The 12,670-nt window shown below is 40.3% G+C and overlaps 1 protein-coding gene across 8 annotated transcripts in view; it reads left to right on the forward strand.

Moving 5' to 3' along the window:
- DPF3 (double PHD fingers 3) overlaps positions 1 to 12,670 on the forward strand; it is a 170,233-nt gene that overhangs the window by 105,013 nt on the left and 52,550 nt on the right. For 4 of the 8 annotated variants that reach the window (XR_009967061.1, XM_062630852.1, XM_062630854.1 and 1 more), the window contains 2 exons: positions 2,342 to 2,420; positions 2,738 to 2,779. Coding sequence is in view for 5 of the 8 variants with exons in the window: in XM_062630852.1 (XP_062486836.1) it covers positions 2,342 to 2,420; positions 2,738 to 2,779 (121 nt within the window). In the remaining 3 variants the exon portion in view is untranslated. The remainder of the gene's footprint in view (positions 1 to 2,341; positions 2,421 to 2,737; positions 2,780 to 12,670) is intronic. The other 4 variants (XR_009967062.1, XR_009967063.1, XM_062630855.1 and 1 more) reach the window with 1 other exon arrangement.

Consider the following 12,670-nt stretch of genomic DNA (forward strand, 5'->3'; position numbering starts at 1 on the left):
GAAATTGTGGGAGCATTAGGAAGGACACTGAAGGTCAAAGAGATGGATTTTCTGAAGGAGTTGTGGAATATCTTTGGTGGACAAGGAGAATGTGATAGGAGCTGGGAAGGACAGTTTGCTAGGAGATAAGAGAGGAATGAAGCTGCACCTGTACAGATTGTCTGCTCGTCAGCTGGATATCCCATGGGACAATTTCAAAGGAACTAGAGACATTTAAGAGCTCAAGTTCCACTGAAAGTTATTGACTTGAAAAATTCCTCCACGTGTGTTCAGTGTATGAAAAAGCATACCTGACATCTGGTCACGACGTGAACCCTTACCTTTGCCTTTCTGTAGAAAACAGTTTGAAGGGAAACAGCTGGCTGTAAGACTAGCGAAACTCTGAGCAACGGACCTGAAATTACCATTCTCTTCTGGAAGGTGCCTATATAAAAATAGTACTTTCTTACTCAACAGATCTATTCTCAGTGTGTAAAAAGTCAGACCTACTGACTAGTGAAAGGAAAAGAGTTTACAGGTTTTTTTCACAGCCATGAAAAGCCAATGCATCTGGGAGGATAGAGAAATTAGATCATAATCCAGGTACCAGCAGAAATATTCATGTAGGGCCAATCACTTGTCTCTTTGAGGACTCTCTGATGAGCTGAGGGTTGTATGGGAGCTGCCATGGACTAAAATTCAGATTGCAGCACATTTTGCAGTAGTGAGGGAAGAAAGGAACTAGCCTGGGATTGATTTCATAGCCCAGAGGGAGTTTACAGAGCTGGCAGTCAGAATGAAAATATTGCAGACTAGTAAAATGCTTTTATGTGATATGGTCAGTAAAGTAGCTTCCACCAAACAATTGTTGCTGGAGCCTTTTCCAGGGTGAAACTGCTTTTCAGTCCACCCTTACAAGTCTCACTTCACATGTGCTGATCTGCACAGAAGTCTTTGCAGAAGGCAGAACTCTATTTGTCATACTAATAGTATTTACCCCATCCAGACAGCTGCAAATCCATGTCTTTCCTTCAGGACTCTGTTAAGAGTTAGACCTGAGCAATCCCAGAGAAATAATGTGTGAAGTTTTTGCAAATCCCTGTTTTGACAGATTTTGGCAGGCCAATGTAAACTGTTCCTTGTTCCTTCTCTTTAGATGTCCCATGGAATGCAGCTTGAATAGTGCTAGTTCAGTCCTAACTCCATAGAAGAGGGGCAGAGCTTCTATGACCCCTTTGTGTCTGGGGTACTAATATTTTCAGAATTTTTACATCTTCTCCAGCTTTACTTGACAAAGCTCTGTCCATTTCTTATTTTTACATACAAAAGCTTGAAGGATTTGAGTCAGGCAGCCTTGTCTAGTGTGAGAAACATGATTGGTTTAGTAAGAGGAGCAGCAGAAACAATTTTGTTGCTTTTACACAGGAATAGAGTAGTTGGCAGAACTAATAAAGGGCTGTCTAGCCATCTACCTGCAGATCACTTCCTCTAATAAAGATCAAGTCTAAAATTATTGTCATCTACACACTGTACATTAGTGAACAGGAAAGTATTGAAGGCCTTGGCTCAGTTCCCAGTTACACCTCACAGCCTCTACTTCTGGAAGGATATGAGCTGTCCCCTTGTTGGCATCTCAGCTGAGAAGTGTCAAGACCAAATAGCTTTGATGCTGGAATTCCACTCTTACCACTGGAGCTCAGGACAGGGCAGTCTGTGCTGGGGAGAAACAAGAGCTTTTCCATTTCCAGGGCAGCCAACTTGGTATGTTGTAGGAACACAGAACAGTGAGACTTTCTGGGTAATTCCCATTCTCTGTTATTGCAGGTAGCTATGTTTCCTAATCTTCTCCACTAACTGACCAAAGCTCCATTTTAGAATTAGCCATGGTATCTTTGTCACAGAAGGCCATTTCAAAACATTGCTTTTCAGCTAGAAAACAGAACAAAACAACCCACCCCCCATTTGAAAATATTAAAGGAAATAATTTTACCACTGTTCTATTTGGGGCCTATTTTCTGGCTGATTGAATAGCTGCATTTGTCCTCTAACACCTGTTTATCTATTCATTGAACATCTTCAGAAATGAATGTGTGATGATACTCGACTGAATATGTGCTGTCAGTAACCTATTGCTATGGATGAACAATCTGGGGTACCTGTGAAGGGGATCTCCACTGCATTACAAGGTCCACTAACATAGTGCATATCTTAGGAGGTGAAGGGTCAAGCCCACCCTTGACAGCCCTATATGGCAGCTGAGGAATTGTTTAGTTTATATTGCACGTTTTTCATAGGAGGGTGAGGGGCACAAGGATACCCAAGGGGTGATGGAATAATGTTAACGTTCCTCTTGTCCTTGCAGGCTCGGGGATCTGGAGGAGGCAGGAGACGGAATGATGCTGCCTCCCAGGATGATCATGACAAACCCTATGTTTGTGACAGTAAGTAGCACCAAGACAGCTGATTCTGCTTCCAGCTTGGTCCTACCAGCTTGGTGTACTCAGGGCTTCGTCTTTTCTCTTCCAGCAAAATATTCTGCTGCTCTCTGACTTGCATGTTTGCCACCTGCTGCTGCTTCATGCTCTTAGTGTTTTTGCATGAAGGAAATAAAATTAAGTCCTCGGCAAGACTCCAGTTCCCTTTGCCCTGTAATAAATCATCCCTTATATTTTCTTTCTCTTCTCTTTTTCTGGCTTCTCTGCCTTTTGTCTTCCTTCCCCCATGTAAGATTCACCCTCTATTTCTTTCTCTGTTTCAGATAGTTACAAACAAAAGCATAACTCAAAAATCTCGGACAAAGGTACTTCACCCTTGTTGTATCTCTTCATATATTTGGTGATTCTCTTTCCTTCAAATCTCACTGGGCTGAATTTGGAGGTCTTATTCTCATCCATCACTCAGAAAGTACTCTTGTGGCATCAGCAGAAGTTGAGCCCTCCTAAGAAACAAACACAACCAGAATGCTTTGTTTTGAAACATATTCCCTTTGAATATGGCCATGCTGTTTGACATGTTGCAGTGGGACTGCAGGTGAAGTAAGGCATTGCCCTACTGAGAAATTATACCAGAGGCCAAAGCTCAAACTGAAGAAGGATACCAGAGTCCTACTATATTTGATACACAATATATTTTTTTAAATAGTCTAGTCCTTGGTGCTCTCCTTCTTCTTTTGATATTCTTTTTTGCTTCACTGTGTCATTTCTGTGAAGGGCAGTTATTTTACCCATATGCTTTTGAGGTCTTCCATCTTAAGGCTTACTGTAGTGTACATGCAATGGTAATTTGTGCTACTGGCTGCTTTTTATCCTATAAACCAAAAACCTAAGAAAAGTTAACAGGAGAATAGTGGGAGGTCTTCACTTCTGTGATCCAAAAATGTTTGGTGGTTTTAAGGATGATTAGAAACCCCCTTTCTCCACTATCTACCTATCTTGCAATGTTACTGACTTAAAAGACCAACTGTTCAGATGTTGATCTATGGGATATTTTTAAAAACATAAGAATATATGTTATATATTTTTATATATAATACATATAAAAACTACATTCCATGTGATCAAATACTCTTTTATGGTGAGACCAGGTGACTCTGCACAGTACAGTGAGGGACATGTTGGGTATTTTGCTTCAGCAAGGTGAATATTCTAAGGGCAATGAGCAGAAATGGAAAGACTTGCACATGAATGGGACTGTCTGAACACATGATCAAGGGGGAAGAGCTCTTTACTATATGAAGAGTCAGGAGATTTCTACTGTGGTTAAATAGCTGTCCTTGTGTGTTAGAAGAACTGAAATGTGACTTCTAAAACTTCTCTGGGAGCCCAGTATGTATCTTGCTGAAATCCACATCTATCTTCTATTGGTATATGCATAACTGTCTTTAACCTTTTTCTGGAACATCCTTCTAAATCCAAGGACACTTGTCAGTGCTAGTCATTTTGAACATAATGTCACTAATTGTCTGATACTGTTTTCCTTTTGTATTTTTCAGAGAAATCAAAACATGCATAGTAGTGATTTGCACACAGTAGATAAAACATACAAGATATCAGAGTAGGCAGCAGAAATCTGGACTCAAGTCAAGGCTTTAGCACATTGTTGTACTGATGGAATTTTGCCTTGGCTTACATTTTGGAGCATAAATTTCCTCTTTGGTTTTGGAAATATAAACTTTCCTATTTCATTTGGCTGATACCTTTCATTTTTAGGAAACTTATAGTTAGAGGTGAGTCATAAGGAATCTTGGAATCCAAACTTTACACAGTGATGACTCCTTTTCCATTGTAAATAGCTGAGAAAGGGGTTATGTGGCAGCAAAACTCTTTTACCTGACTGTGGAGTGGAAGGAAAGAACTGTCCCAGTTGTCATTCCATTGTCCTGAAGTAATATCCTACCCTTGTTAACTTTCTGTAGAAATATTACATGCAATTCATTGTGAATAATTGGCTTAAGTTGAGGCCTCTCATGCTTGGGTGGATTTATTGAATCAGTTCTTTTTTTAAAATTATTTACTAAATATTTTTATAAATAAACCTCAATCTAGTTGTTGTAGGTTTGAAATTGGTTTGCAGTACTCCATGTGCATATGTTTTGGGCAGACAGATTTGTTTTACATGGAAACACGCAAGTCAAAAACAGTGAAGCTGTTTCCTGTTTGGGAAAACATGATTCCCACAATCACACTATTGGTATAAATAATAATGGTAAACACTTTACCTTTTCTGTATATTATTGCTTTTTGTGCAAGTGTTCTGATATTTGAGTTTGGAAACTGACCACAAAGAAGAAAGTATAAGCATATCTAAACTAAATTAATTCTCTTATTTAGAATCATAGAATAGTTAGGGTTGGAAAGGACCTTAAGATCATAAAGTTTCAACCCCCATGCCATGGGCAGGGACACCTCCCACTAAACCATGTCACCCAAGGCTCTGTCCAGCCTGGCCTTGAACACTGCCAGGGATGGAGCATTCACAACTACCTTCGGCAACCCATTCCAGTGCCTCACCTCCCTCACAGTAAAGAGCTTCTTCCTTATACCCAATCTAAACTTCCCCTGTTTAAGTTTGAACCCATTACCCCTTGTCCTATCACTACAGTCCCTAATGAAGAGTCTCTCTCCAGCATCCTTATAAGCCCCCTTCAGATACCGGAAGGCTTCTATGAGGTCTCCACACAGCCTTCTCTTCTCCAGCCCCAACTTTCTCAGCCTGTCTTCATACAGGAGGTGCTCCAGTCCCCTGATCAACCTCGTGGCCCTTCTCTGGACTTGTTCCAACAGTTCCAGGTCCTTTTTATGTTGAGGACACCAGAACTGCACACAATACTCCAGGTGAGGTCTCACAAGAGCAGAGTAGAGGGGCAGGATCACCTCCTTCGACCTGCTGGTCATGCTCCTTTTGATGCAGCCCAGGATACGGTTGGCTTTCTGGACTGCGAGCACACACTGAAGCCGCCCCATGTTCATTTTCTCATCGACCAACACCCCCAAGTCCTTCTCCGCAGGGCTGCTCTGAATCTCTTCTCTGCCCAACCTGTAGCTGTGCCTGAGATTGCTCCGACCCAGGTGTAGGATCTTGCACTTGTCATGGTTAAACTTCATAGGATTGGCATCAGCCCACCTCACAAGCGTGTCAAGGTCCCTCTGGATGGCATTCCTTCCCTCCAGCATATCAACCAAACCGCACAGCTTGGTGTCATCTGCAAACTTGCTGAGGGTGCACTCAATCCCTCCATGTCCATGTCACTGACAGATGCTAAACAAGACCAGTCCCAACACTGATCCCTGAGGGACACCACTCGTTACTGGTCTACAGCTGGACATTGAACCATTGACCACAACTCTTTGCATGCGGCCATCCAGGCAGTTCTTTATCCACCGAGCGGTCCACCTATCAAATTGATGTCTCTCCAATTTAGAGACAAGGATGTCATGCAGGACAGTGTTGAACGCTTTGCACAAGTCCAGGTAGATGATGACAGCTGCTCTGCCCCTGTCCATCAGTTCTGTAGCCCCATCATAGAAGGCCACCAGATTGGTCAGGCAGAATTTCCCCTTAGTAAAGCCATGATGGATGCCACCAAGCACCTTGTTGTTTTTCATGTGCCTTTGCATGCCATCCAGGAGAATCTGCTCCAAGATTTTGCCAGGCACAGAGGTGAGACTGACTAATCTGTAGTTCTCTGAGTCGTCCATTTTCCTCTTCTTGAAAATGGGGGTTATATTTCCCTTTTTCCTGTCATTGAGAACTTCACGTGACTGCCATGATTTTTCAAATATGATGGACAAAAATATTTTTCAAATATGATGAACTGCATGAGTACTACTCCTTTGCTCTTTTTTCATAGTTGCACATTCATATTTATGGGAAACAAGAACATATTACCAGCTCTCATCAGTAATGAACAGGTTATGGGAGAAAAGTAATCTGTGGGCCAGTAAGATGAAGTACCCAGTTGACACTGCCCCTTGTGCTTGAAGATAGCAATGTTATTGCTGAATAGGCGTGCTTGTTTGGAAGAGGCATTCAGCTATACACCAATATTAAAACTGATTAGAAATATGGAATTTCTGTCTGAAGGGCAGTTTTCAAATCTAAAATGTTTCATATTCCTGTGTTTTTAGGTAAAGGTGGTTGGTCGCTTGTTTTGTGGAATGAAATATTCTGAAATACTTCCATTGGCTTTATTGAGCATATACTGGATCAGAAGTTCAGAATGAAAAGCTTGACCATTCTAAGCATTGATAAAATTGCTAACATAATCATGAAATGCCTTGTTTCATCAAATCAGGAAGTTCATCAAATATGGAAACCTCTATTCTGGCTTAAAAGTTGCCATCAATTGTAGCAACTGAGCTTCATGACTCCCGATTCCCTAGCCAGAGTGATTAATTTGTGCTGAATCTCTGAAGATATTAACTTTCCTGCTGTCCATACTTACTGGTCTGCTCTCATTCTTTTCATGTTCCCATGGAGGCTTACCTGCATACATACTTCCACCTTTGTTTTCTGTCATTCTATCTATTGAAAATTTCCCTCGCCCATCTCTAAAAGGAATTGTTTCTTTCTTTTCCTTTTACCAATATGTCCTTGTTTCCTTTTAGCTTAATTCATGTATAAACTGCTATTTTAGCATAACAATTTATGTTTGTATCGTATCCTTTATTCATAGCCCCTCTGAGGTTGAGATATGAATTCAGATTCATTCCTTGTGCAAAATGAGAATTGACTGAAACCTTCCTGTGATCTCTGCTGGATCAGTGACTAATGCAACCTTGCATGTATCCAGAGACACCAATCCTGTAGTGTTTTGTAGAAGCTGATTCTTTGTCAAAAATGTCATTTACAGGTTTTTCTAGTTATTTAACTTGAATTTTCTCTGTTACAGTCTAAGACCAGCAGTCCTTCCTTTGTTCATAGTGGATAACAATGTCCTCTGTCTGTTTCTGTAAACAGTTACTCAGGCTTCTTTCAGCTGTGTTTTCTTCAGGAATTTAACTAAACTTGTTTCTTTTCTCTGAAAAATCTCCAAAGGGTCTTATTTAAGTAGCAGTGGCCAGAATGAAGTTGAACGTGCTGTTCTGAGGATGAAATTAGTTCAGAAAAGGAATGGTTGATACATTTACATGTAACTTAAATTCACTTCTAGAACTTTGATTTATGCAACTTGCTCTGTTATGTATCTGTGAAAGGTTCAGGCTGACCTAACAGGTTGTTTAGTAAACCTTTCTTCAGTGCAAGACACTCCTCTCCAGTGCTGCGTCATGTTTCAGTGGCAAAGGAGTTCTCATCCTTGTCCACCATGTGAGTTCGTATTTAATATACCATTTGCTATAGTTTCTTGATCCTTCCCTCTTTCACCTGTTTCTACTCAGACAGATTATCTACCATCTTTAGTTTCCTTATTATGCTGCTTTGTCCTGTTTATACTGTGTTTTTTCTATGGATAGTAGATTTCATATTAATATTTACTAATTAGACTGTGAAAGAATTCTTAGATTCATGAAACTCATACATTTTTATTATTATTCCAATATTTTTGCCAACAATCGGTTCTCTGTATGTTTGATACTTTCATTTTCCATTCCACCCTCCAAAATAATGATAAAAAACACAGGCAAGCACTGGGTCCAGGTGCCTTGTGAAGTTTACAATAAGATTAGACTCCTAATCCACACTGATTTCAACTGAAGGTAGGCTCCTAAACTGTAGATTTAGATCAGACATTAGGCAGCAATTCTTACTATGAGGTGGGAAGGCACTGGCATAGGTCGCCCAGAGAAGCTGTGGATGCCCCATTCCTGGCAGTGCTCAAGGCCAAATTAGATGGGGATGGGGCTTCGAGCAACCTGGTCTAGTGGAAGGTGTCCGTTCTGTGATTCTATGTGTATCCCACTAAGTGCCTATCTCTTTGTATTGTGCCCACAGATCATATAAGGCTTGGTCCCTAAGTGGACACTTTGAACTTGATTTTAAACTACCAGTAATTATTCAAAACATGGTCTTGTTTTTAAAAGTATTTCACCCTACATCCACATTCTCCTCCTTTTTCTCTAAATTCAGCAGCAGAAGGGTATTGAAATTTCATTATTTTGAGGTTAAATTTTTTCTTCCCTCTTTTCTTTCTTCACTAAACATATTGTAGGTGCTGCCGACAGAAGGCTAGAGGCTTCAGGTAGTTTAAGCGGCATATATAAGATGAACAGATTCCACTGAGTTTCAGTCGGTACCAAGGATCTCTCTCTTTCAGTTTCCTTAGAAAATTCCAGTTAAATGTCATATTGCTCCAGCATGATTTGCCAAATGCAATTCCTTGAGGCCTATTCTTTAGGAAATATTTGATTGCTCACAAAGTGATGGCTCTAGTAATTACCTTGCTAACTTCACCTGCCTTCTTTCTCATCTCCTTGAAATGGACCTGTTCCTGTCATACTCGTTTTAACAAACATCTCATTGACTCCCTGGAAAGTTTTCTGTAGTGCAAAAAGCCTACAAGATAAATCATGATTTAGCTTTACTTTTACCAGTTCTCTGGCACTTAATCTGTTGTCTTAATTCTTACAGATACTATGAATGAATCCAGCACTACTAACTGCTGCTTCTTAGGACAGACCTTTGCTTAAATATCACAGTGACAAGTAGATTTGAAAAAGCTTTGATTATAGCATTATGTTTTTATATGCTTCTCATCAATCTCCATCATGACTTCAGCTTCCCTGTAAACAATTAGTAGTTCAAGCCCTAAATCATCTTCTGGTATTATCCTTTCTGGTGAATCCTTAAGTAGTTAATAGGCAGTAAGATCTAAAATAAGATGATTGTTCAGTTGAAGCCAACAAATAACTCTCCCACCATAGCTGCTGTACTGGACATTCATTGACTCATTATTGGTAAAATCCCCAAGATTATAGTGGCAAGGACACTTTTTTTTTTTTTTTTTTTAATAATATTGAATAATATATGTCTGGAGTAGAGCCTGTGGTAAGACGGGAACAGAGGTGACTCATAGGCTACCTGTTTTCTCCTTTGCTCCTGCTAGCAATTCATTTATTGAAATGTGGACATATATATTGTTGGTCTGTGCACGTTTTGCGCTGGAGTTCAGCATTCCTATACAGCAGGTAGACTTGTCCTCTGGGGGCACTGGAACAAGGACGATTTACTATCACAGAAACCCCCCAGTGAAATGGGTTGCTAAATAGCTGCTCTAATACTAGAGGTGAATAGCATGACAGTACTGATCAGAAGGATGAACGTAATGTCTTCCCACCAGTGGAGGTCAAAATGCATACACTGTTAGCATGTGAGATCTCTACATGTGCCAGAGTGTGGACATAACTGTAACAGGGGAGATTATATTACCAAATCAGTGCAAAACAAGGAATGTTTTTTTTGGAGTGAATGGTGGGACTGGAAGGTAACTTTGAGGAATGACTGCTTGCCAGCAGTTAACTTAAGGTTTAGTGTTTGACAGCCCAGCTGAGAATTAAAAACAGGAGGCAAAGAAGAAAAGCAAAGAAAGACAAGGAGGGGAGCAAGATTCAGTGACAAAAAAAAAAAAAAAAAAGCATGCACTCCCCCAATTTCCTGGTTCCACTAAAAACATGGATTGTTTCCTTCTGTCTCATACTGGTGACAGATTGTGCAAAATGTATGTGGAGAACTGGCTGGAACATAGCTCACAGCCTGCCAAGGACCAAATGTGTAACAATTTCAAAATGACAGCAACACAGCCATTAAATATTTGATGAGGAAGTCTTTCAAGTCATGGATTTCAAATTCCCTTTTAAAGCAGGGGAAGTATTTTGTATTAATTTTAGTTATTGAGAAATGTAAACAAGGTGAAAATTTGCTTATCCGAAGAGTTGCAGGCTGCTACAGGTCAGAATTTAGAACTGAGCTCTCTCTTATGAAACACTTAATGCTTGTGATTAAACTGTCTGCAAATTGTGTTTTTTGCCAATAACTCAGTTGTGTAATGTCTTCATTTCAGTCTTCAAATTGGAGGGAAAGTGAGGTTCATCATAGAGTGTCTAGTGGCCTAATAAAATCTTTCCCTCTTTCCCATTTGTGGCATTTGATCTGCACTGCTGTATTACTGCTTACTTACCCAGCTTGTTCCTAAGATGGCATTCACATCAGGGTATAGCAAAAATATATCTTTTGAATGCAGGAGGAATTGGAATGGGTTACGTTCTTCAAACTCCCGCTGTTTTCATTGGGCTTGGCTACCTAATTAAAGATCCAGTCAACTTCCCAGTGTTGAAATTCAGGATGAAATCTACCACATGCAAGGATGATGAGCCTATCCAGCAAGGAAAATTAAAGATGATAAAAGTCAAAGCTGCTGAAAGAAAGGCAAGGCCACCTGGCAAAGTTTATGAAAGGCACACTCTCACTTGCTATGTGTGAGCTGCATAGCTTTAAAAACTAATCAGCAGTGTACATTTCAGACTGGGAGAACCAGTTCTCATTATGCTTTTGTCAGCTTGGAGAATGAGAAAGATGCGGTGTAAGCACTGGTGTGGATGCTGGAACTCATGAATTCCAGTCCTGGTAATGACAAAAGATCACTGTGTGGGCAAGTCATTTAACCCCTCTGTGGTTCTCTTTTTTCAGAAGTGAAATGAGAATAGTATTTCCCACTCAGAAATTCAGAGGAAGATTAATTAATGTTTGAAAAGCCAGTCTTGCAGTGGGAAGAGTTACATAAGAGCTAAGTGTTTATTAATGATCACCCTTTTATAGAAACTACTTCCTACCACAGTGATATGGTAGATTAATAAAATGTGCTCTATCTGGAAAATAAGAGATATGGTGAATTCAGGAAGATTCAGTCTGTTGGAGAAACCATGAATTTCTGACTTAGCTTTTATTTTAGCAGTCTCAACTGAAGCCACTGGTTCTTTTGCTCAACTAATATCATGATACCGTTTTCCCCCTGCAGAAGTCTAATTTGCTTGGGGAATAGGAAACCTCTGCAGTTTCAACTCATAGTATCACTTCAGACTTTTTCAGTGACAGAACATGAATTTGAAAGGCATAGAAGTCTAGACACCAAGAAAAAAAATGCTACTGGAAGCTGCAGGTCTTTGGTCCTACAAAGGATCTTTGGGGCCTGTGTAAACTCCTTTGCCTGCACTCTGGTTATAAGGTCCTCCAAGGTTTCCTTTTAGCTAGGCATGTCTCAGCTTATCGCCAACCTCAAAGGCCATCTGAAAGTTTTGGCATTGGGAAGGGCTCAGCTGCAGAATTACTACTGCCTCAGCTTATATTGACGCTTGCTTCTTTATTAGTGGTGAACTGATATTTTTTGCTGCAGAAGGGCAAGTCTACAGATCCATCTTATGCCATCCTGAACTCTGCAGCTAAAATCCCTGCAGGATCCTGTAGGGAAATGAGGCAAGGCCACTGCCTTGGGACTTCATGCAGGGAATGCAAGCTTTCTTCTGTGCACTGAGGGAGAAAGATCCTTGGAAGCTACATTCAAGGACATGGTGCTCTTGTATGGTAACAAGAGTAGAGTTAGAACCTTGGGTATGTTTTCAGGTAGACCTTAGTGAAATGAAGTCTGGTAGAATTTCTAGAAATATTTTTATTTTGAAATTTTAAATGCCCTCTAATAGCTAAATGGGACTGGGGTTTAGACCGTATCCGGTTTTACATCTAGGTTAGCACTGACACAAGGTTAAGCTATATAAGAGCAAAACAGAGTTAGAATGCAAATCTGTCTCTCCGTTCTAAGAAATGCTGTAATATTTGGGTAATTAGAGGAGTTATCTTTCTGAAATAATTTAAAGAGTGAGTATTTTGTTGGTCTCTCCAGGTTGATGGTTACTTTTGTGTTACAGTTTTTTTGCTGTTCAAAAAGTGGAGACAAAGTCATACAGAAGTGTGGATATCTTGTTGTTTGATTCTGCCAGCATCTGTTCCACTGCTTGTCCTTTGCTCTGTAGAGCTGCAGAGGAGGAGAGGGAGTAGTTTCCATCTCCAGAGCGCATTAGAAGAATACATGGTTGGTACTAGGAGAAGAGAGACTGAACTGATGTTCTCCAGAGAACATGCATGTAGCAGCAGTCTAGTTGTTCAAAATGTCTGTCAGAAGAGTTAGGTTTAGATATGAAACAAAGACAGATGCTTCAAAGAATGGATGTGCATATATATCTGGGCATTTTATTTCTCCCCCTCC

Source organism: Pezoporus occidentalis, unplaced genomic scaffold (genome assembly GCF_034315485.1).
Source record: "Pezoporus occidentalis ecotype Australia unplaced genomic scaffold, CSIRO_AGI_Poc_V1 ctg36, whole genome shotgun sequence".
NCBI lineage: Eukaryota > Metazoa > Chordata > Aves > Psittaciformes > Psittacidae > Pezoporus > Pezoporus occidentalis.